This window comes from Asterias rubens, chromosome 15 (genome assembly GCF_902459465.1).
Source record: "Asterias rubens chromosome 15, eAstRub1.3, whole genome shotgun sequence".
Lineage (NCBI taxonomy): Eukaryota > Metazoa > Echinodermata > Asteroidea > Forcipulatida > Asteriidae > Asterias > Asterias rubens.
In genome coordinates this window covers 14,433,386-14,459,790 of record NC_047076.1, presented here as the reverse complement: position 1 = coordinate 14,459,790, position 26,405 = coordinate 14,433,386, and the positions used below count along the sequence as shown (strand labels likewise).

Here is a 26,405-nt window from a genome sequence, read left to right as displayed (position 1 = left end):
TATTTTAAATTGATTTTGTGTTATTTTTGTTCAAGTATTTTAATGAATATCTATTTATATTTATAATTCATTGATATCTTTGTGTAAATTGTTAGTTGAAAACAAAAAATCTGGACGTAAACTGCTGGGCGATTGATGCGCCTGGATTCAAAGGTTACACTTAGTAGGGTCGTCGGGTTTCCTGACTACCACCAATAAGTTTATGACGAATAACATGATAGGTGATCTGGCTATTGATGTATAAGCGCGCCAGGAGTCGGATCACGTCAAAAAAAGGCCAGCAGTCAACACCACAACCACCGTCTACTTCTACTTCTACTTTTCCGCACTTGTTTTACGGTGTAAGTATCTCCTATTGATTGAGGACTATGGATCAAGATACGCAGCCACAGCCAAGAGTGAACGGCTCAATGTTGCCGAAGTATCAAGGAAGTGTTGTGTGCTTGCTTGGGAGAGTTAAAGAAGTAAGCAATCCAATCTACAATACAACTATCAATCATTCAACGATCATCATCATACCGATCGCATCTTCTTATGTTGAGTGTAGTCTAAGTGTAGTATTATTATTAGTAATTGTAGGTCAATACGACAATTGTGTAACGGAAATTTCAAAGTCAGCTTTGAAAATAATACAATTTTCCAGAATTACTTATGAACGGCACAACTTTTTGTATTCAGTTCAGTGATTAATATTAATAAAAGTAAAAGTAAAACATCATCATACTTCTTGTTGACAAGTTGGTTCAACTTCAATTCAATCTTCATCATCACAATACATTCACACGTGCTGCGCACACAGCTCAGACAGACAGTACACAATGAGTAGGCCTATCTCATCTGCCTAAATTTGCTTTAAAAAAGTATCCATGCTATAATCAAAATATTAATAATTAATACTTTTTTATACAATTTTCTATCATCGCCCATCCATCCATGACCATAGGCCATACTCCCATATAGACATATTACTTTTCAATAATAGGCCTGAATACAAAATCACACTCACATCACACTCACATTCACACACCAGACAGTCACAGTCGCACCTGTTACAGAAATATTGTATTATTCGGATGTTGGGTGGGATTCAAACCTATGATCGAGAACAACGCTGATTTATAAAAAACTTCATTGCAACAAAATAGGAATGGGTGCCAGAATTATGACAACATTCGTCAGTAAGGATATTCGTCCCAAAACAACAATCTTTTTTAGTTAAACCAATTCACAAAAGCGCGGGAAATGTATTGGTAACCAACACATGCATTAGCGATGTTATGCTAGCTGTGGGGATATCAGTGAAACGGACAATCATTATTATACCTCGGTAACAAATTGTGAAGTTGAGCAATAATTGTGTAATGTTGACCTTTAGCACCACACAGGACGTTGGTTTCTGTGCCGTGTGAAAGGTCCTGGTTGAGTTTGAAGATGACGTCCTTGGTCAAGACAACAGGCACCCGAGATGACGTCCTTGGTCAAGACAACAGGCACCCGAGATGACGTCCTTGGTCAAGACAACAGGTGCCCAAGACCAAGGACCCTAGTTTGACTTTGTTGTGTGAAGAGGGTTTTATTAGAGTAGATCAAATACACTACACATTGTTAGATTTGTTGTCATGTATTCATTCCTGGTTTTAATAAATTCTTTTGTAATAATCAACCTGTGATTGTTCCCATAGATTGACCCCAATGGAACGTCCTTCATGCTGGGACTGAGTGACAATGTTGATGTTCAAGTGCAGTTGCAAGATCCAGTAAGAATATACAAATTAATGCCAGTCATAAAATAACATGCTTTTGCCATTTGCTGTTTTTCCTTTAATTTTTGTTCTTAAAGTAGTTGTTTTACAAATAGCAGACCTGGAATTCCATGCAGGCTACAGAGGGTATGGCCTTTGTTGCCCCTTGACTTGGCCTTGGTGCCCCTTCAAAAGTTTCCTATTGACTTAAAGGTTTTCCATTGGAAGTGCCATTTACAAACTGGCCTTGTCCTTTCAAGGATATCCAGGCATGAAATAGTTTGTTTAGTTTTGTGTTTAGCAAAGATTGAGTAAAATTCCTCCTCCAGGGAAAACAAAAGAAGATTATTAATGCCATACATACATCTAGCAAGCCACTTTCCATGTATTCTTGTGCAGTGTACAATATTGTTAGTAACCCCACAAAGAAAGCAAAACCAGGCTGAGACAAAGACAGGTTTTGATTTAACTTAATTTTGTTAGCTTTTTAGGAAACAAACTGCATACTGAACACATTTGGTGGTACATGTACATGTACCTTGCATGCATTGACTGTGCGGAATAATTTTTGGCCAATAACCTTCTAACTTATCTTGTATTTTATTTTAAAAATCTGCCGAGCATTATGTTGGACCAGTGTTAAAGTAAGTGTTGCTATCTAATAATAACATGTAATGATTGTTGTGTCTTGACAGCTCCAAGACATGATTGAAGGCATCACTGAGGTCATAGGTCATGTCGGACAAAACTCAAGAGTCATTAACTGCATTCAATATGTCAACTTAGGAGAAATGGACTTTGGTAAGCCAGTAATATTACCTTAACAACTTCTTATACAAGTATTACATTATACAATTGTTGCACGCTGTGACAGGGCGTTTTGTACACTAGAGGTGGAAAATGGCATCTGAGGCAAAGCCGAGTGCCATTTGCCCCCGGGGGTTTACAAAACCCATGGACCCCGTCACATTTGCAACAATTGTTTTGTTATACCATGGTAATAATTTTGCAGGAGGAAACGAAAATTAAATGAGTGATTATGGCGATGAAAGCAAAAAAAAAAAAAACCTAAATGATCTGTGGCTATATAGACCCATTGCACAACGCGCATACGTACATGCGTGTGTCTCCTATCCGCCATTTTGGGGGTAAAAATGTGCACAAAAGGATGGAACACTTGTTTACGCTTCAATGCGCATGTAAACACATGTACCATCCTTTTGTGTATGTTTTGACCCCCAAAATGGCGCACAGGAGACGCGCATGCAAGTGGCTGCGCATTGTTCAATGTGTCTTTATTGTCGATATAGGTTGAATGGCTTCATACTCGTTTCCTACCCTACGCCTACTGCTCTCGACCAATAGAAATAAGGAAATTGTCTTATAAGCACAGGTGCCAGCTCGCATGTCACGCTTATGTTACTGGTTACTGGTTACATAAACAAAGGTTATACACCCCCATGTGACGCGCTCTCCACCAATAGGAATAGCAAAACTGTCTGAGGTATTTATGAATGATCATTTGATTATTGAATGTTCAAGTTAATACTGAATTGTTGATTTCTTGTTTTTCCCTCCAGACTTGACACTCTATGATGAAGCGCTTAAAATCACACATGACTTTGCGGAGTTCTACATGCCAGGAGTGTAGCATGATGACGTGGCAGTGTTTATATTCGATACTAGTGCTGTATGCCGATGACTTGTATGTAAATGTATCAATCAGTCATAGGCGCCTGTGTGGATGCACACACACAGCACATAATGAAAAATGTACATTCAATAAACAGCTCTGTGTGGATGGCTTCAGGTTCAAATTGAAATTTGAATTCCAGAACATGTCCCTATTGGTACCTGATTATCTCTTAAGGAATCCACTTTCTATTGTTCAATGTTTTGAGTGTTTTAATCCAAGACAAATTATCAAATGTTTCATAGTACTACTGCAAGGCAATTCCCAAACAATTATTTCCAACCAATTACCTACATGTACCTAGAAGGCACCAACATGAATCATTGAGATTGCAATTACCTACATGTACCTAGAAGGCGCCAACATGAATCATTGAGATTGCAATTACCTACATGTACCTAGAAGGCGCCAACATGAATCATTGAGATTGCAATTACCTACATGTACCTAGAAGGCGCCAACATGAATCATTGAGATTGCAATTACCTACATGTACCTAGAAGGCGCCAACATGAATCATTGAGATTGCAATGCTCACATGTACCTAGAAGGCGCCAACATGAATCATTGAGATTGCAATGCTCACATGTACCTAGAAGGCGCCAACATGAATCATTGAGATTGCAATGCTCACATGTACCTAGAAGGCGCCAACATGAATCATTGAGATTGCAATGCTCACATGTACCTAGAAGGCGCCAACATGAATCATTGAGATTGCAATTACCTACATGTACCTAGAAGGCGCCAACATGAATCATTGAGATTGCAATGCTCACATGTACCTAGAAGGCGCCAACATGAATCATTGAGATTGCAATTACCTACATGTACCTAGAAGGCGCCAACATGAATCATTGAGATTGCAATGGTCACCAGTCTACCTTTAAAAAGATCAATCTGATATCATTAAACTCTTACTAGTTCCACAATTACTCGCAGAGCACAAGTAGAGTATCAGCCAAGATGGCATGTCATTTACATAGGTTGTTGTGACCACTGCTGACCAGTGCTATGCTGTTGTTTTGTGCCTCTGATCATCATGCCATAATAATTTCAGCAGGAATAAAAGGAGTATTTTGTTCATCTTTTTTGCCGTACATGGTGTGTGATCTTTTAACAAGAATTAGTGCCAGGCTAAGCAACTATTTAATAAAACAGAAAAAGACATTTTGAACAATTTTATTGAGCTGGTAACTTTATAAGCAGAAATTTTGCATCCAAAATCTTGTAATTTCTGATCTTACAATTTAAACAAATCCTTGTCACTTGTAAACTGTGAACATCATTTGGTTATTAAATAATAGGATTATAAATCCTCGGCACGTTGTTGTTTTGGGTATATTTGTTTGTGTATAGATAAATAAGAGGGACCTTTCATTTTGGACGATGGATGGTTCTGCGACATTAATTATGACATTTGGCGTCATCTGCGCATGAGTTGGCTTTGAGGCAGTCGTCCCTTATTTTCAAGACGGTACTTCTTGAGATAAATCTGCATTGTGCTGAAACCATCAACATTTGGCTGTAAAACGTCTCAGAACCATCCGTCGTGGAAAATGAAAACTCTCTGCTGATAGCTGATAGTACACTGTACAATGTTATTGAATGTACAACATTCTGGCTTCATGTACTTCCCAATGATATTCACAACACAATATGTTATCATAGACATACATTGTAGATTTGATTGATTTTAACAGATTTTATTGTCAATTTTCAATAATTACACATAGTGTTACCCAACAGCTATTTCATTAATTTAGACCTGGTTCCAAGTCTACCAGCCTGGGGCAATGAGAGTGTTGACTGAAATAGAGTCATTTTGTAGATTAACCTTCAATCATACATTTGGGACTCCATATCATTATAACAAACCTAAACTCAGGTATGCAACTTTTTCTTTGATCAGCTGATTTTTAATCTCAGTTTTACCACTCAAAATTATAAAAATATTACTCCAGATCAATGACATTTTTTATTTTCCTCTTTTAGGGTGAAGTTACAGTTGCATGCCTGTATACAATGGGATAAACATGTAGTGTAAAAATACAACATAGAGTAAGCAGGCAGTTACATTTGGCTGCTGCTCCATTAATTCTTATTTTTTTATTCAAAATACAAATACATTGGAATTTGTTTTAAAGATTTTTTATCAAATTATAGGCAACCCCTTTTTTTTCTATTAAGAATAATGTATATTTCAGGTACTTTAAAGCCATTGGACCCTTTCGGTAAACAGTATTGTCCAAGGCCCACACTTCGTGTATCACAACTTATATATAAAATAACAAACCTGTGAAAATTTGGGCTTAATCGGTCATCGGAGTCGGGAGAAAATAACGGGAAAACTCACCCTTGTATCCGCGCGTTTCGCCGTGTCATGACATGTGTTTAAAATAAATCCGTAATACTCGTTAACGAGAATTGATATTGTTTTACTGTTTTCTCAAAAGTAAAGCATTTCATGGAATAATATTTCAAGAGAAGTATTTCACCACTACCTTCTGTAAACCCTGTAAGTTATTTGTAAAACCGAAAGGGTCCAATGGCTTCAACATAAGGGTATATGTACTTTTTCCTAAGAAAAAACACAATTACCAGATTTACATTAAACTTACACAGTTTGAAGATTATGATAGTAGAAAGCTTCCCTTGAAATTTTACTGAGGTGCTGTAGTTTTTGAGAAATTAGTAAAAGTAATAATTTTTGTCTCAGTTTTAGCATACTGGTTCAAGATGCATGATGGTGTTGGGGAAGACTGATGAGGCAGTAGCTGGTGATGATGTCATTTCATGTAACACTCTCAGTAGATGACACAGTTCCTACTGTATCCATTAACATACATTTACATACACAGCCTGTTACTGGACACTCTGGATGCTCTCTGAAAAAAAACCAAGCTATATCAATAAACATTCTGCTTCTATGCAGTCTCACTCATGAGTCTTCCGAGTCACTTGTATGGACAACATGTAATGTACAACGCAATGTGAGTACATGTAATAGTTATAATTTATACGCCATGATTGACATCACCTGCAGTTTGCAGGGAACATAAACAATGAGTAAAATCGGAATGAGAAGGGTGAAATAGCCAGAATTTGATTGAATAAAAGGGTAGCAACGAGTTCTTAAACTGCCGTTTAAAAATGGCAGGGTCATGGACGAGTGATAAAGGCCCGAGCCGAAGGCATGGGCCTTTATCGCACTGTTACGACCCTGCACAGTTTTAACGACAGTTTAAGAATGAATCACTACTCTTTTATTCGCATCCATAAATGCCTTTTTGGTAAAAAGGCCTAATAAAGTAAGAAAATCTGTTAAACTTATCCGTTTTCCGATGTCCTTGACCTCTGTACATGTGTTGCGTTTTTATGACTGAGACAGTTTTTGGATATGCATTTGAGTGCGTAGTTAGTCTCGGTGCAAGACGTTTCTCGTTTTCCTTTCACACACAACACGATCAACTCACCAACAGCACCCGCATCGTCCGTAACTGGAAATGTCTTGCACCAAGACTAACCGCTTATAAACAGTGTCCAGCTGGTCATTATCAACCGTTTAAACACCCCCATGTGACGCACTCTCCACCACACTTGCTCCACCAATAGGAATAGTGAAACTGTCTGAGGTATTAATGAATGAATGGTTTTTTAAATAAGATTGCTACTTACTTGAACCAATCCATGAGATGACATGCATGACCACCATGTCTACAAGATTGACACCATGTAAACCACTGCTTGAAATCAGTCTGCTTGGACTCATCGTGGGGATCTGAGGAGCATACAATCAAACATCAAATCATGAAGGCTTAATTGCATGGTTTCAAGCAGTATCTTCTAAAACTTATTTTTAGGGAATACTAAAATGAATTGACAATAGTTGGATTAATTTGTGTTATAAATAGAGCCAGCATCAAGTTAGTGTGATCACACCATGAACAATCTGGACAGGTCCAACCCTGGAGAAAGCCATTGTGGCATAGGACAGAAGCAACACACAACTCTACTCACATACATGTATGACCTTAGCTGGGAATCCAACCAGGACCACAGTGGTGAGAGGTGAGTGCTTTAGGCACATGCCAGCCATGCCACCCAAATTGAAGATCAAAATAAAAGCCTGCAGATTCTTTGCCTTGACTGATGGATGTCCAGCAACCATCAATGTTCTATTACTATCAGCAGAAGACCAAATACTAAAGATCTTTGGTAATCTCTCCAGGGAGTAGCTTCCCACTTAGGTTCTCACATAAATCATTGTATTATAACTCCCTCTTCAATCTGCTCTGAAATACAGTTACTGGATTATTGAAGACTTCATTAACTGATCAAATAAGAGCATACAGATCGGAACGTTTGGTCATTAATTACCACTGGTGTTTTTTTAAATTTCAGAACCAACATTACTCAAAAAGAGATTCACAATGCACAACGCAAACCTCTCTTAGTTTTACTTCTATCATGCAAAGTGTCAAATCCTACTTAATAATTGTGTTGTTTGTTTGTGTGGAAACAAATCCTTTATTGTTATAGAGAAGCTTTAAATAACCTGGTATTCTGTTTGGGCTGTCTGCCTTCGTGATTAAGAACAGCCAGAAAAGAGATTCACAGTGTGTTACCACAAACCTCTCTTAGTTTTACTTCTATCATGCAAAGTTTCAAATCCTATTGAAATTGATCAATGCTGCCTGCATGTATATAGCATGATCCAGACTTACCTGTATTGAGGGCATTCTTGGCTGCATTATCATGTCGATCCTGAGGGTGAATAGACTTCAAGCCAGATAGTGTACCCATATTCATCAAACACAAAGCACAGCGAGGTAATGGCTTTCTGCATTTGTAGCATGTTGATGCCTGATAAGAAAAACACATACAGTCATGGAAACAGGTTATAAGCAGGGTTTACAATTCCTCACTGGTTTCCACCAAGGGCAAACTTATCCACTGCAGCCAAACTTTCATGTTTGGAGAAAACCGCGTTTGAAGTTATACTTTTTTGAAATCATTGTTTCTGAGACTGTTTGCCAGTAAAACAGTGACATTTTTCAAATCACTGTATGTTTAATTATAGAAAACAGCGCAAACAAGGTCCACAGCAGGCATCATGTACAAACCAATGTGTAAAAGATAAGTGTCTGTTCATGAAAACTAAAATTGTTTTACAATGTAGGTCACACAAATTGTCCCTTCGTGAAAACAAAAGACACAGAGTAGTTGTGTTTAGCCCTGTGCCAGCGCTGTGTAGTAATGTTAAAAATGGCAAATCCAAGTGTGGCTATTCGTGAAAAACGCAAAAGTGGGAGTTTGGTAAAATGGTCTTTTTGCTCATTAGTGTAATTAGAAAAATATACATGTATAAAGGTTTAGTACTTAAACCTTGGGAGAAATGTTGATGCCAGTAATTCTTAATGTGCAAAAATATTGACTTGCCAAAATGTATAATTATTTGAAAAATTGCCTCTCCGTGAAAAACAATGCTGAATTGACAGTGACTGAGGGAAACCTTGCTTATGATTTGCATTCTATCACTCTCTACTCTAAAACAACTGCTTATTATTGCGTATCCAATGTAAAAGGAGTGCATATATACAGCTTGCAGTCATTGCATCACTAGTTGAAAGTAACGCAAAATGTAAATATGCCTTGTTTTCGGTAGATCTTTAGAAATCAATTTGATTTGAAAGACAAGACACTCCGATCTACAAAAGATTGACCTCCTTATTTGAACAAATCTTTTCAGGTTTTAAACAGTTTGCTTTTAATTGGTTTTATAACCTGGCATGGAGAGTTTTTTTCCATATGAGGACCATATGTAACACAGTGCCCCCTTACCCTTAAAAATTGACCAAGATTTTAATATCACAATCAACTTCACCTTGTCTTCCATTTGTCTTAAACAAATAATTTCGGTGGTACAAACTGAACTGCATAGCACTGTTAAATCCCATGTTAAGCAAATGTTTTCAAACTTTCACATAACCTTCAATGAGTACCAACTACAATGTTACATGGCTATTCTGTCTACAACATCAAGCTACTCTAGTAGGCAGGCAACTCAACATCATGCTACTCTAGTAGGCAGGCAACTCAACATCATGCTACTCTAGTAGGCAGGCAACTCAACATCATGCTACTCTAGTAGGCTGGCAACTCAACATCATGCTACTCTAGTAGGCAGGCAACACAACATCATGCTACTCTAGTAGGCAGGCAACTCAACATCATGCTACTCTAGTAGGCAGGCAACTCAACATCATGCTACTCTAGTAGGCAGGCAACTCAACATCATGCTACTCTAGTAGGCTTGCAACTCAACATCATGCTACTCTAGTAGGCAGGCAACTCAACATCATGCTACTCTAGTAGGCAGGCAACTCAACATCATGCTACTCTAGTAGGCAGGCAACTCAACATCATGCTACTCTAGTAGGCAGGCAACTCAACATCATGCTACTCTAGTAGGCAAGCAACTCAACATCATGCTACTCTAGTAGGCAGGCAACTCAACATCATGCTACTCTAGTAGGCAGGCAACTCAACATCAAGCTACTCTAGTAGGCAGGCAACTCAACATCATGCTACTCTAGTAGGCAGGCAACTCAACATCATGCTACTCTAGTAGGCAGGCAACTCAACATCAAGCTACTCTAGTAGGCTGGCAACTCAACATCATGCTACTCTAGTAGGCAGGCAACTCAACATCATGCTACTCTAGTAGGCAGGCAACTCAACATCATGCTACTCTAGTAGGCAGGCAACTCACGCAAGTGTTTATACATGTAGGCCTACAACTGTGGAACTCCTATGTTCCTCTTTTGTTTTAACTTTTTTGCAACGGCTCCCATTTTGTACATGCTTTGCGACTGTGGAGCCTTCCTGAATCGTGGAGCCTATTGTCCTCTTTTGTTACAGGTCCCTGGTTTGAATGTGTATACTAATACTGACCTTGACTCTCTGATGCATAGGTACTCCTCTATGTGGAATGTTATGTAATGACCTCTGGGCTAACACTGTGGGTGATATAGCATTCTGACAAAAGTGACAATTGACGAAGATCTGTTGCTGGGGTGGAATCTTCACGTTACCTTGATGATAGTACACATCAAACCTTGCCCTGTCAAGTTACACAAAAAAGAAAAACATTGAAACAGTACTTAACTACATAACCAGTATTTACTTCCACAGAAATCCCCTATAATCAGTCTTAAAACAGCAAGTGGTCATTCCCACAGCATTTAATATTTTATCTTCAAGTACACGCTAATCCTCCAATCAGATTTGCAGAATGGAATGGTGTTATAAACCTTTATAACACCCCTTACCAATATTCTGCCTTTTCATTGGTTTAGAGCGCGTCACATGATATGTCTTAGTTTTGCTAGACGACGGCCGTGTGATAGTGCATCGGTAAATTAATAGTCTGTAACCATTTCGAATAACATGACACTACATGCAGAGCATTCAAGTCTGTAAAGTCTGAACAGTATTTAGATATGTTTGGGGTGTTATAAAACAAATATTGGCTGGTTTTACTCGTGCAATGGTTTAAACTATGACTCCCTCGGTAATCCCCGGAGCGTTCCATTTTCCCTCGGCTTCGCCTCGGGAAAATAGAACGTTCGCCTCGGGAAAATAGAACGCTCCGGGGATCACCTCGGGAGTCATAGTTTTAACCATAGCACTCGAAGCAGTCAATATTTGTATAATATTGCACTGCTAATATCACTACATGCGTCTTGTGTGTTCTACGACACAAGCCAAGTTTGCTTGAAGATAAATACGTTATCACACACGCGCTCGTGGAAATATGGAACGATCTTCCCAAGATATTCCCATATCCAACTCAGCCTGCGGCCTCGTTGGATATGGGACGCAGAAGCACCCTTGTGACACGGAGTTGTGAGCTTTCAGATGGTTGATTTCGAGACCTCAAATTCTAAATCTGAGGTTTTGAAATCAAATTCGTGGAAAATTACTTCTTTCTCGAAAACTACTCCCCTTCAGAGGGAGCCGTTTCTCACAATGTTTTATACAACCAACCTCTCCCACTTACTTGTTACCAAGTAAGGTTTTGTACTAATAATTATTTTGAGTAATTACCAATAGTGTCCACTGCCTTTAACATAACTTGCTGTTCTTTTCAATTCAATAAATATATTATTGTCTGATGGAATATTTTGAGCCATCACTAACAATATTTCCTGGCCCAGAATAACTGGATTTAATTTCTGATTGTAAGATCCAATAGGAACTAACCTTTGATGCCACAGCCTCCATATATCCAGAAGACTTCTGTAACTCTCTATCCAATGCATGACTCGTCTGTCTTTACATAGCTCTGATGGTAGTGTACGTACAGCAACCCAGCTAGTGGTCTGAACATCAGCAGTCTAAGGATATCAATCATGTAGGTTATACCTCTGTTACAAATTGGCAAATTTTATTGGTGGAGAACCAATTACGTGCCATGCAGCAAATACGCATGTACCATGGCTGAGTGATGTTCACCAGTGTACATTACCTTGATCGTTCCCACCGTTGGTCCATTTCCAGTGCTCAGTACGAAAAAAAACGCGGGTTCGAGGGAATAGTGAAAAACTGTTTTAAACAATGTAATAATGTTAGAGGATGACAACAGAACTTCGAGAAGAGGAATAATTATGTTACCAAGGTATAACAAAACAATTGTTGCACGCTGTGACTGGGATCCATGACATTTTGTACACCCAAAGGGAGAAATGGCATCCGAGGTGAAGCCGAGGGTGCCTTTTTCCCTGGAGGTTGTACCCTCCCAGTCACAGCGTGCAACAATTGTTTAATGCTTCATTTTTTCAAGCAGTCACTGTCTTAGTACATTCTGCTCTAGTACACTCAGCTTTGAAAGGACAGACAGCAGGTTGATATTGGGTTCCAAGTAGGTTTTCTCATGTTTAGCTTGTTTTGTTTTATCTACCCAGAGACGATCAAATACGAGGTGTTAAATTGGTTAGATTTTGAGTATTGGGGTTCATTTGTCCATAAACCTTCTCTAATCATTAACATTTTCATATTACATGTTTCAAATATATTTACTGTACAATCTCTCTGACTTTGGAAATATGTAGCAATGTCTTTAGAACAAGTAGCCATTGGATCCTCCACTGTATATGATAGCTAAGCAATGTTTACATACCCTATCACTATACGACTGTAGCAGCTCTACTAAGCAATGTTTACATACCCTATCAACATACGACTGTAGCAGCTCTACTAAGCAATGTTTACATACCCTATCAACATACGACTGTAGCAGCTCTACACCATCTTTAGTCAGCCCTGCTAATAACATTCCTTCTAGATTGCCAGTCTGTATTACGCCATTCATTAACTCTTCAATGAAGGACGGTAGTTGCTGATCATTTAGAAATAAACAGGCAAATGCAATACGGTCCTCCATACTCAAACCAGGCTCTTTCTAAAGAAATCAAAATACATAACCAATTATACCTTCAACAATTTGCTAAAGAACAGATCGTCTTTAATTGTTTTTTGTTTTTTTGTTTTTTAGCAAAAGGGCATTATGAATAGAGTAGTGACTCATTTTATAAAATGGCCATTTATAAAAAAACAACAGACAATTACGTATTGGTTGAGAGCATTTCACGTGGGGGTGTCTAAACGACTGAAAAAGACCAGCTAGAGCTGTTTAAGACCAGTTGTTTTCGGATGGCATTTCATCCGAAAACTGTCTCATTTTATGCCCCACACAGAACAGATCTCAAGAACATTGGAAAACAGATAATTTTAAACAAACTTTCCCTACTTTATTACGCCTTTTAACCAAAATGGCATTTTTGAATGGGAATAAGGTTTTAAAAAGCTGTTTAATAAAGAGTCACAACTCTTTTATTCCCATTCATAAATGCCTTTTTGGTTAAAAGGCATAAAAAAGTAAGAAACTTTGTAAAACTTATCTGTTTCCAACGTGCTTGAGCTCTGTACGTCCGTGTGTTGCATTGTTATGACTGTCCAGATCCGTTCGTATAGTCTTGGTGCAAGACGTTCTCGTTTTCCTTTCACACACAGCACGCCCAACTCACCGACAGTGCGTGCATCGCCTGTAACAATTGAAGCGTCTTGCACCAAGACTAGCGTGTAATATCCGAAAACAAACGGTTATAAACAGAGCTCCAGCTTGTCATTATCAACCGTTTAAACACCCCCACGTGACGCTATCTCCACCAATAGGAACAACGAAACTGTCTGAGGTATTTATGAATGGTTGTTTTAGAACTCATTGCCACTCTTTTATTCCTCTAGCATGTCTAGTAACATTTCACACATTGACAGCTGAATGATTGCATCAAATTTAATAAACAACCAGCACAAGACCTATTCATCAAGTAAATAGACTGACCAAGACCACATCATAAGTATCACCATCGGCAGTCAAGAATCCAAACATTGCTTATTCATCAAGTAAATACATGTAGACTTACCAAGACCACATCATAAGTATCACCATCGGCAGTCAAGAATCCAAACATTGCTTATTCATCAAGTAAATACATGTAGACTTACCAAGACCACATCATAAGTATCACCATCGGCAGTCAAGAATCCAAACATTGCTTATTCATCAAGTAAATACATGTAGACTTACCAAGACCACATCATAATTGTATCACCATCGGCAGTCAAGAATCCAAACATTGCTTATTCATCAAGTAAATACATGTAGACTTACCAAGACCACATCATAAGTATCACCATCGGCAGTCAAGAATCCAAACATTGCTTATTCATCAAGTAAATACATGTAGACTTACCAAGACCACATCATAAGTATCACCATCGGCAGTCAAGAATCCAAACATTGCTTGTAAGTATGGATGTTGAAGATTCTGTCTAAGTGTACTACACATCTCACACCATAATGTATTACGTTGCTGGGTAAACCCTGATAATGCCATGGCAATACCATTCAGATTCACATAACCTGCAAGTACAATAGATTCAATATCGAGATGATAGACTGACTCTACTGCTATACATATATGTACATGTACACAAACTCATACTGTCAAAGGTATGGCTCACTTCATTTGTTAAAGGAATTCAAACCCCTCATTCAAAACCCTTGCACCCCACTCCCACCCCGCAAGGACTTTTTAAAAATGTACAACTGAATGATTGCTCCATCCTGAAGATCAACGTCTGAAATCAAGTCACTCCAGAGTCGTTCCAAACGACTGCAACAGTTGATCCTTCGACTTCCAGCGCGTCTAGTCGCTCTTAACTGTTTCAGACATAGATTTTTTCATGCACTTAATTCAATAATTAAGCGTCTGTCTGAAACGGGTGTGACAGAGATATGTCTGCACTTGTCACATTGAGTAATAAAACATGATAATGGTGAGAACACAATCTTCAGCATGCACAGTTGCAGAGACTTGCCATTTTCTGTAGAATTCCCCTGTGGTGATTTATACTTGAACAAGACGTTGTGGGGACCTTTGTTTCAATGTGTATAGGTTTCCACAGCTGTGTGTATGTTGACCCATAATAAAGGACAGGCAAATTCACAGTGTGTATTCTAACTTACAATTCTTGGTTGAGTTTTGTATTAATAATTTGAACGTCTTAGAACAGTTGCTGTGGGTGCTTTCGATTAGCTTCCACGGGTCGACCCCGATCTGCCCCCGTCATTCCAGAGGGTCACCCAGGTCAGCCCCAAGTGCCCTGCTTGTGGAACGGGTCACTTGGGGCTGGCCCGAGGTGTATGACGTCACCACAAGAGGGTGAGTGATCATTCGATTAGCTCTTGTCAGGGGCTCACCCGAATGAGCACCGCGGGGTTGACACAGGGAAGCTAATCGAACGCACTCTATAAAAACACATCCCATCCATCCTTTGTAATCATTGCTTTACTAACAGTAATCCTTTTAACAATGGGTTTCTTAAATCAAAACTTGCTTTACAGATGAGTACAAAGCGGGGAGATACAAAGAAACTCATGATATTTTACCGTTGTACGTTGTGTCCTTTGCTCCTCTGTTCAGTATATCAATAGCTTGTCTAATCCTGAGCTGAAATACACAGATTGCTGCTGCTCGCTCATACTCATTATCTTTCTCCAATCTAGTATTAAACACAACATATTAATCTGACTGGTTATATTTGTAAAAACACTATACATTGTCAAGAGGCTGATTTCACAATGAGCTCAGATTGATCTTAATTGCAAATCAATCGTAGTTGTTTAGTAAAGTGTGATGTCACAATCTAAATCACTATGATAATACTGACAATTTGTCTTGCAATCAATTTTATTTCTTTGTGAAATCTGCACCAGGGCTCCAGTTTGATGAGGGGTTGCCCAACGGCTGCAGTTTGGTGAGGGGTTGCCCCAGGGCTCTAGTTTGATGAGGGGGTTGCCCCAGGGCTCCAGTTTGATGAGGGGGTTGCCCCAGGGCTCCAGTTTGATGAGGGGGTTGCCCCAGGGATCCAGTTTGATGAGGGGGTTGCCCCAGGGCTCCAATTTGATGAGGGGGTTGCCACAGGGCTCCAGTTTGATGAGGGGGTTGCCCCAGGGCTCCAGTTTGATGAGGGGGTTGCCCCAGGGATCCAGTTTGATGAGGGGGTTGCCCCAGGGCTCCAGTTTGATGAGGGGGTTGCCTCAGGGCTCCAGTTTGATGAGGGGGTTGCCCCAGGGCTGCAGTTTGGTGAGGGGGTTGCCCCAGGGCTCCAGTTTGATGAGGGGATTGCCCCAGGGCTCCAGTTTGATGAGGGGGTTGCCACAGGGATCCAGTTTGATGAGGAGGTTGCCCCAGGGATCCAGTTTGATGAGGAGGTTGGCCCAGGGCTCCAGTTTGATGAGGAGGTTGGCCCAGGGCTCCAGTTTGATGAGGGGATTGCCCCAGGGCTCCAGTTTGATGAGGAGGTTGGCCCAGGGATCCAGTTTGATGAGGGGATTGCCCCAGGGATCCAGTTTGATGAGGAGGTTGCCCCAGGGCTCCAGTTTGATGAGGAGGTTGCCCCAGGGCTCTGCTTACCAGAACTCTGCATTGACGGTCCATGGATTCATGCTATTATGCAGATCACTGGAAACAGTGCCATCAATTGGACCCCTGTCTGTACCATGAGTTTATTGGTACACTGTTGAATAGATGTTTCATATCCAGTTAAACATTTTAGATTCAATTAATCATAGCGATACTGCACTGACTATTAAAACTGGCATGTATTTACCTGAGAATGAATAACTGAAAAGCTTGTTCATCTTGATCAAACTCCCATCCACACAGCTGAAGAGCACATGCCCTGTTGGGAACAATTGAGCCAGAACTTGAAAACAGACACACACTAAAAACCATCCACTTGTGTCTACAAGTGAGTAATGGAATATTGCAGTTCATTCATTAATGAAACAGCCACATCCTTACTTCCTCTCAGTGTTGTTTCAAATTATTGTATACATATCTGCATATAATAACTTATCATAAATTGAATGCTGGAGTGGTCAACCTCATACAGCCAAGTGAAGAGGTGTACGTGGATTAATGGTAATTTGTAAATTTAAATACAATGGAAACGTTTCGTAGTTACCCAAAATGTAAATTAGCATAAAATCTTATCTGGTAACAAGCAACAGAGAGCTGTTGATAGTACAAAACATTGTCACAAATGACCCCCCTCTGATGTAACGCCGTGTTTGAGAAAGAAAGCATCTGAAAGCATACACATCTTTTGCAACAAGGCTGTCTTTCATTATTTTCTTGAGCAATTGAGCCAACATTTCTACAGGTTTGTTATTTGATGCATACTGTTGGGACACAAAGAGTGAGAAATACTGGTCTTTGGCAATTACCAAAGGTGTCCAGTGTCTTGAGTGAGAATACTGGTCTTTGGCAATTACCAAAGGTGTCCAGTGTCTTGAGTGAGAATACTGGTCTCTGGCAATTACCAAAGGTGTCCAGTGCCTTTAACCTAGACTTGTATGTAAAGAGTGAGAATTCTGGTCTTTGGCAATTACCAAAGGTGTCCAGTGCCTTTAACCAAAGCAAACTAAGGCTGGTTTTACAAACCAGCATTGGTGAGGACTGTTAAGTTTAGCAGATCTGAACAAAGTTACCAGCTAGAATAACACAACAATGTAAATCAAGTGTGACTGCAAAACCTTAAAATATGTTCAACGATACTCCCTGTGAAGGTCATTTAAAGCTCCGACATTCAAGGCCATTTTACTATTTAGTGTTGACTTTGATACAGAATTATTGATGGTAGCCAAACAAAGAAAGTAACATTCCTTTGTCTTATCCTTTGCGATGATGACCTTGATTTAGCTGAACAGCATGACATTATTTATCTGTGTCTATCAAGTTGGGCAGTCACAAAAATGACAAACATGTACAACACTAGCAGAGGATAGTGATGTCATCGACACCAGTCACTCAACATATGGCAACTTGTGACATCACATTCAACTTTTCTACATGCCAAGTCAATCTTTGACTTTATCAAATAAAAATACTTTATCACACTACTCACCTTTCTTTACTCCTAAAAACATTAGACTCTGAATACCAGTCCACTCCTTTCCAATCTATTGACTCAATGACACTTTTGAGTCCATCTTCACATTTGATGAGTGATTTGACGCCATAGCTTTTAATCCATCCTTTGGAAGTAGCTCTGTCTTCTTTTTGCAATGCCATGATTCGTGATCTAAATGTTAAGGAAGCTTTTCTTCAACATGTGAAACATACATCAATACTATCAGTCAATATTGCTACTACATGTAATAAGTACTTCAGTAGATAATTTCAACCACTATCAGGTTGCAATCTGTAGCTGATAAGGTTCTACACAATATTAATAGAGCAATTTAGCTCAACCATACATAGAATGGCTGTGGAGAATTGTAGAGCATCACAAAAAAGCCAACATAACAAGCGGATAAGAATCTGGGTTGGAATCCAAAATACTATTGTCACTAGTCACTCAGAGCAAACGATGTACAGTATACCTGTTTGACTGATTTCTGAGATGCTTCTGGTCATTAATTTACCTTGTTTTACTAATTTCTAAGAATTAAAAACAATAAAGGCTTACTACAATTAAATGTTATTGGAGGAGCACATAAACTTAAGCTGTCTCTTTTTTTCAAAGAAAATTTTACAAAAACAACATCATGGTCCAGATCAGAGGTAGATCTTCTGAGACGCTGGCGGCAGCCGACTTAACAATCCTTTTTTGCAGCTCTTCAGTATCACGTGTGTAGGTCTGAGCATGCGCAATACTGTGAAAAGGACCATTTAAAAGTCTCCCTTTTGCAATGGCTGTTAAACTAACTCCATACACAATCATTCAAAGTGTTGCAATGTTGCTTGATATTTCTTTAGTAATCGTTGACAAGTTTACTTGAACAATGTGTCATGGTACATGGACCATTGCCACTACATTGGGAAATTAAACAACTAAAGATTCACAAATGACAACAAAGTATATCATTATGTCAACTTCAAAAGAATATGATCAAGCCATCTCCAAAACTTCTGAAGTTGGACCTCTTCTTCTGAGTCTCCCACCAGATCACCATTCTTAATTAATAATTTCTGCAAATAGAATTCACAAACAATGTATAAATTAAAACTATGACAGAATGGAAGCACAGTAAATGGATAAGAAGGGATAAAGCTACAATGTACAGTTATCAGGGGTACGAGTTTAGAATTAAACAAAAAGAATAAATAAGCAAAGTTATTAATCTTAGAAACTATAAATGTAAGTTTTACCAGTATGCTACATTTACAACCATTTCCAGGAATTCATGCTTTAGGGATCAATTTTATCAGCATATGACATATTTCATACCTCTGAATAGGCTTTTGTGTCTTGTTCATATGTAAAACTGATAGACTCTCAAAATACCATTGCTGCATGTTTTCCAAAGTAATGTTACCACATTCAATAATGTTAAGATGCCATCAGAATAACCTTAATTAAGAGAGTGCTTGGGCATATAACCAATAAGAAACTCAAGGCTAGAGGGCCTTTCTTATTATGGAAATACCTGTAATCCATATCCATCTATAGCTCTTTGTTTCATCTGAGCTGAGATATCTTTGACTTGATGACTCTTGGCTGGAGTGACTAGTAGCAGATTCCTGCCTGATGCTAACATACATGTAGATTGAGGGGATACCGTCTACATTAATAAAACATATCCAAAATATGTATCAATCTAAAAGACACATAACAGACTCCTGCCTGATGCCAGCATACAAGTAGATTGAGGGGATACCATCTACATTAATAAAACACATCCAAAATATGTATCAATCTAAAAGACACATAATACCATCACAATGTGTTCTCACTACTTTGTTTGTAGGTCTCATCAATCATTGAGTTACAAAAGATTGACAGTCAAATATAACTAAAATGCTATAGTGTATGCATTATGTATGCATCTAACAAAAGACTGACAGTAAAATATAACTAAAATGCTATAGTGTATGCATTATGTATGCATCTAACAAAAGACTGACAGTAAAATATAACTAAAATGCTATAGTGTATGCATTATGTATGCATCTAACAAAAGACTGACAGTAAAATATAACTAAAATGCTATAGTGTATGCATTATGTGTGCATCTAACAAATGACTGACAGTAAAATATAACTAAAATGCTATAGTGTATGCATTTGTATGCATCTTACAAAAGGTACTCAAGGTGCTTGAACCCAAAGAAACATTTTAAATTTTGAATTATGAGGCTGATTTAGGTACCACACTATAAGGTTTTACAAGGTGCTGCAACGCCATTCAGCAGCCATTGCCAGAAACTAAGTGTTACTCAGTTCTGTTATAAGAATTACACATCCAACAGGACCTTCAGCTTTAAGTTCCATCCGAAAGATGAAGTAATAATGTCATAAGTGTCAAAACCAAGACTTGAACCCACACTACAGTATGCTGATCAGAAACACCAGCGCTTGAATTGAGTGCAATTGACCACTCAACAAAAACCCGCCACAAGTTTAAATTGTCTATCCAAACTAAGTCAAACTAACCATTATGGCTGAATAAATAATAATAATAATAATAATAATTAAACCTAGCCCATTATCAGCGGAATGGACAGAGCCCAATTTCATGGAGCTGCTTAAGCACAAAATTTTGCTGAAGCAACAATATCCTTGCTTTAGTAAAATCAGATTACTCAATTGTTATGCTAAGTTAACTGCAGCTAAATACCCGTTACAAGCCATGTATATATGGCATATATTGGCCATTAACATGTGTAAAATAAGCGAGCAATTTGTTTGCTTAAGCAACTCTATGAAATTGGTCCCAGGAGCAAACAACTCACCAATGGAGTAAACAACTCACCAATGATATTCGATCCTGGATAGTAACATCTCTAAATGTGCCAGTAGGTGTGACAGTTAAAACACGATTCTCACATGTTGGATGCCAAGCAAACATAGATACCTCTCTAGCTCTACTAGCTGCAATACATACATGTAAATCAGATCATTATTATCTGTATCTGTCCAATACTACCTCACATGTTGGATGCCAAGCAAACATAGATACCTCTCTAGCTCTACTAGCTGCAATACATACATGTAAATCAGATCATTAGAACACGATTCTCACATGTTGGATGCCAAGCAAACATAGATACCTCTCTAGCTCTACTAGCTGCAATACATACATGTAAATCAGATCATTAGAACACGATTCTCACATGTTGGATGACAAGCAAACATAGATACCTCTCTAGCTCTACTAGCTGCAATACATACATGTAAATCAGATCATTAGAACACGATTCTCACATGTTGGATGCCAAGCAAACATAGATACCTCTCTTGCTCTACTAGCTGCAATACATACATGTAAATCACATCATTATTATCTGTATCTGTCCAATACTATCTCACATGTTGGATGCCAAGCAAACATAGATACCTCTCTTGCTCTACTATCTGCAATACATACATGTAAATCAGATCATTAGAACACGATTCTCACATGTTGGATGCCAAGCAAACATAGATACCTCTCTTGCTCTACTAGCTGCAATACATACATGTAAATCAGATCATTAGAACACGATTCTCACATGTTGGATGCCAAGCAAACATAGATACCTCTCTAGCTCTACTAGCTGCAATACATACATGTAAATCAGATCATTAGAACACGATTCTCACATGTTGGATGCCAAGCAAACATAGATACCTCTCTTGCTCTACTAGCTGCAATACATACATGTAAATCAGATCATTATTATCTGTATCTGTCCAATACTACCTCACATGTTGGATGCCAAGCAAACATAGATACCTCTCTAGCTCTACTAGCTGCAACACATACATGTAAATCAGATCATTAGAACACGATTCTCACATGTTGGATGCCAAGCAAACATAGATACCTCTCTTGCTCTACTAGCTGCAATACATACATGTAAATCAGATCATTATTATCTGTATCTGTCCAATACTACCTCACATGTTGGATGCCAAGCAAACATAGATACCTCTCTTGCTCTACTAGCTGCAATACATACATGTAAATCAGATCATTAGAACACGATTCTCACATGTTGGATGACAAGCAAACATAGATACCTCTCTAGCTCTACTAGCTGCAATACATACATGTAAATCAGATCATTAGAACACGATTCTCACATGTTGGATGCCAAGCAAACATAGATACATGTACCTCTCTAGCTCTACTAGCTGCAATACATACATGTAAATCAGATCATTATTATCTGTATCTGTCCAATACTACCTCACATGTTGGATGCCAAGCAAACATAGATACCTCTCTAGCTCTACTAGCTGCAATACATACATGTAAATCAGATCATTAGAACACGATTCTCACATGTTGGATGCCAAGCAAACATAGATACCTCTCTTGCTCTACTAGCTGCAATACATACATGTAAATCAGATCATTAGAACACGATTCTCACATGTTGGATGCCAAGCAAACATAGATACCTCTCTTGCTCTACTAGCTGCAATACATACATGTAAATCAGATCATTAGAACACGATTCTCACATGTTGGATGCCAAGCAAACATAGATACCTCTCTTGCTCTACTAGCTGCAATACATACATGTAAATCAGATCATTATTATCTGTATCTGTCCAATACTATCTCACATGTTGGATGCCAAGCAAACATAGATACCTCTCTTGCTCTACTAGCTGCAATACATACATGTAAATCAGATCATTATTATCTGTATCTGTCCAATACTACCTCACATGTTGGATGCCAAGCAAACATAGATACCTCTCTTGCTCTACTAGCTGCAATACATACATATGTAAATCAGATCATTATTATCTGTATCTGTCCAATACTACCTCACATGTTGGATGCCAAGCAAACATAGATACTTCTCTTGCTCTACTAGCTGCAATGCATACATGTAAATCAGATCATTATTATCTGTATCTGTCCAATACTATCTCACATGTTGGATGCCAAGCAAACATAGATACCTCTCCAGCTCTACTAGCTGCAATACATACATATGTAAATCAGATCATTATTATCTGTATCTGTCCAATACTACCTCACAGGTGGTGTGGCAAGTGGACATAAGTTGGTGATGAGCTCCTCTTATGAAAGTGGTCATTTGGATTTTATCTAGCCTAGTTTTGAATGAGTCTATTGAAGGAGCTTCTCTTATACATACTGGTAGGCGGTTCCATTCAACGAGAGTTCTTGGAACAAAGGAAACATTTGTAGCCGTCCTTATTGGTTGATGGGTGGGTAAACGAGATTGATGATGATTTCGTCCTGTGGTTTGAGTTGATACTGGTCTGTGTCGATAGCAGTTTTATGATGAACAGATTTATATAGGAGTGTTAACTCAGAGATTCCTAGTATGTGTAGAAAGGCTATAGAGAAACCGTAACCCCTCTCACAGCAAGCCATTTGCAAGTAAAATTTGAATGTCTGATACAATGACTTGCTTAGTTACAATGCACCCTTTAAATTTAAATTCCTCAGACTATCGAGACAGTTGCTACGCCATGTGATTAGGGGCAAGCTTTTGTTTAGCAATCTCCAGGATGAGCAAACCCTGGTACCAGGTAACCCTTGTGCCATACAGAATTGTGTATGGGTGTTTCTTATACGTAACCAAGCAAAAGCTTGCCCCTAATCAGGGGCGGATTGCAATAAAACGGTCTTAGTCAGCGGTCTAAGACCAGTCAGTTATAGCCAGCTTATCTGCCTTAGACGGTCTTAGCTTAGTCAGTCATTAAGCCTGTTGCAATAAGCCGGTCTTAGATAAGTCCGCGAAAGTAATGCAATACGAACAAATGTCCCATAATACTTAGCACATCTACAGCACTAGTTAAACAGCATTGTTCTTATTGCTTTGGTTTAAATCATCGAATATCAACTCTTGGGAACATATATTTACAATACACTGATCATCATCATAATGCCTCTAATGGGTGTAATCCATTTCTAAAATTTTATTAGTAAAGTTGTGCATAAAAATGCAAATAAGGGCAGTGAAACACAGTGGCACTGTCTCAGGGTATGGTTTAAAAACCAAAACAAAGACCGATTATAGCCAGCTCAGAGCGGGCTAAAGATTTAAGACTGGCTATAATTATAGACCGTGCTATTGCAATCGGTCTATAATTAAAGACTGTCTAACCGCGTCTCAAGTTAGCCGGCTATAGCGCACAGACCGGTTTGAGACCGCTTGGTGCAATCCACCCCAGGTGTCGTATAATTCCCTAATCAACATTTCAAATTATCGCACCTGATCATGCACTTAAGGGTTTGGAAACTGGTTAACATTGGAAAATGCTAAACAATTATTGGCATTAAATCAAATTTAGAGCTCAGAAGTTGACAATAAATAGAGAATTCTGAGTTGCCAAGGCATTGGGCCCTGGTACTCATACTGCTATAAACTCATATACTGCTATAAACTTACGTTGAAGATGACGTTCAGTGTGTTCAACTTCACTATCTGTTGGGGATAGACATTCAACATTTAATGACATTAACTGTTTACACTACAAATACACAGTGCAAGAATCCAGAATATCTAAGAGCAAACATGCATAAAACTATTGCAAAAGTACAGTATATAATATCATACAGTATTGGTATATCCCGGTAACAAATTGTGAAGTTTGATTGGTCGAGTACCAATCACGTGACGTGCAACAAACACGCATGTACCATGGTAGCCCTATATTTTTAAAGCCTTATAACTTAAATCTTACCTGCAACAAGCCACTTATTACAACAGATTCACATTCTATGGGGGCATACATTTTTCTGCGGTGGGTTTTGGTCGTCATATATTCTTCAAAAATCCGTAATTCTCGTGAAATAATGCAGCTCCCAACGTAAAAAAATTCCCTTTCGCTTTCTCACAGTGTTGTCTGCTGCTGTGCCTACTCATACACTTTCGCGTGCATGACGCAAGATGCAAGACGCATGAATTCTTGGTCACCGTATCTTGACTGCTGCACAGCCTTAACACACAAACGCAACGCAATATCTACGTGCCATGCATCTTGCGTACACACGGCAGACTGTGAGAGTACGAACACAAATGGGAATTCCTTAACGCTGGGAGCTGCATTGTTTCATGAAAATGACGGATTGTTTAGAATATATGACGATCAAAACCCACCGCAGAAAAATATATGCTGCCATGGAATGTGAATCTGTTGAAATTAGTGGTTTCTGACAGGTAAGATTTGATAATGAAGCTTTGAAAATTTTCCGCCCCAGAAATGGACCCTGATATCCAGGATGTCACTGTAGTACAATGCGAAAGTGTAAGGTCGCCAGGGCTAGTACCATGGCTGCATAGCGCGTAGGGTAACAAGGCCTCCAGGGCTAGTACCATGGCTGCATAGCGCGTAGGGTAACAAGGTCGCCAGGGCTAGTACCATGGCTGTATAGCGCGTAGGGTAACAAGGCCTCCAGGGCTAGTACCATGGCTGTATAGCGCGTAGGGTAACAAGGCCACCAGGGCTAGTACCATGGCTGTATAGCGCGTAGGGTAACAAGGCCGCCAGGGCTAGTACCATGGCTGCATAGCGCGTAGGGTAACAAGGCCTCCAGGGCTAGTACCATGGCTGTATAGCGCGTAGGGTAACAAGGCCACCAGGGCTAGTACCATGGCTGTATAGCGCGTAGGGTAACAAGGCCACCAGGGCTAGTACCATGGCTGCATAGCGCGTAGGGTAACAAGGCCACCAGGGCTAGTACCATGGCTGCATAGCGCGTAGGGTAACAAGGCCTCCAGGGCTAGTACCATGGCTGCATAGCGCGTAGGGTAACAAGGCCGCCAGGGCTAGTACCATGGCTGCATAGCGCGTAGGGTAACAAGGCCTCCAGGGCTAGTACCATGGCTGCATAGCGCGTAGGGTAACAAGGCCACCAGGGCTAGTACCATGGCTGCATAGCGCGTAGGGTAACAAGGCCTCCAGGGCTAGTACCATGGCTGCATAGCGCGTAGGGTAACAAGGCCTCCAGGGCTAGTACCATGGCTGCATAGCGCGTAGGGTAACAAGGCCTCCAGGGCTAGTACCATGGCTGCATAGCGCGTAGGGTAACATGAGTGATGTTAACCGTGGTGTACATCACCTTGATCGTTCCTACCATTTGTCGATTTCCAGCGCCTAGTACGAAACGGCTGCGGGTTCGTGGGAACAGTGAAGAATAATTTCTTATTTGAACAACTATTCGTCTGCTTGATAAACTATGCATTCACCGTTGTAATAATGTTTGAAGATGTCAAGAGAACTTTGAGGATAGGAATAAACATGTAACAAAGGTATAACAAAACAATTGTTGCACACTGTCATTTGACTTTGCCTCGGGTGCCATTTTCCCCCTCTGATGTACAAACGCCATGGAGCCTGTCACAGCATGCAACAATTGTA

General features: G+C 39.3%; 2 protein-coding genes across 2 annotated transcripts in view; one reads left to right on the top strand and one right to left on the bottom strand.

Annotated features, from left to right (window-relative positions):
• The first annotated feature begins 253 nt into the window (after positions 1-253).
• Positions 254-4,756, top strand: LOC117300173 (replication protein A 14 kDa subunit-like). Its single transcript, XM_033783893.1, has 4 exons — positions 254-464; positions 1,683-1,757; positions 2,438-2,543; positions 3,323-4,756. Exons 1-4 carry the CDS (start codon positions 369-371, stop codon positions 3,391-3,393), a joined length of 348 nt encoding a protein of 115 aa, XP_033639784.1. The 5' UTR covers positions 254-368; the 3' UTR covers positions 3,394-4,756.
• A 1,334-nt stretch (positions 4,757-6,090) lies between these two features.
• The window catches only part of LOC117300167 (GATOR complex protein MIOS-A-like), a 30,736-nt gene continuing 10,421 nt past the window's right edge, over positions 6,091-26,405 (bottom strand). Inside the window, exons 10-23 of the mRNA XM_033783886.1 lie at positions 24,434-24,469; positions 20,827-20,945; positions 19,502-19,636; positions 18,962-19,043; positions 17,977-18,148; positions 16,678-16,749; positions 15,455-15,567; positions 14,256-14,425; positions 12,716-12,901; positions 11,704-11,837; positions 10,393-10,561; positions 8,163-8,301; positions 7,114-7,216; positions 6,091-6,323 (exon numbers count right to left, since the gene is read on the bottom strand). Coding sequence (XP_033639777.1) covers positions 6,230-6,323; positions 7,114-7,216; positions 8,163-8,301; positions 10,393-10,561; positions 11,704-11,837; positions 12,716-12,901; positions 14,256-14,425; positions 15,455-15,567; positions 16,678-16,749; positions 17,977-18,148; positions 18,962-19,043; positions 19,502-19,636; positions 20,827-20,945; positions 24,434-24,469 — 1,724 coding nt within the window. The 3' untranslated portion in view covers positions 6,091-6,229. The remainder of the gene's footprint in view (positions 6,324-7,113; positions 7,217-8,162; positions 8,302-10,392; positions 10,562-11,703; positions 11,838-12,715; positions 12,902-14,255; positions 14,426-15,454; positions 15,568-16,677; positions 16,750-17,976; positions 18,149-18,961; positions 19,044-19,501; positions 19,637-20,826; positions 20,946-24,433; positions 24,470-26,405) is intronic.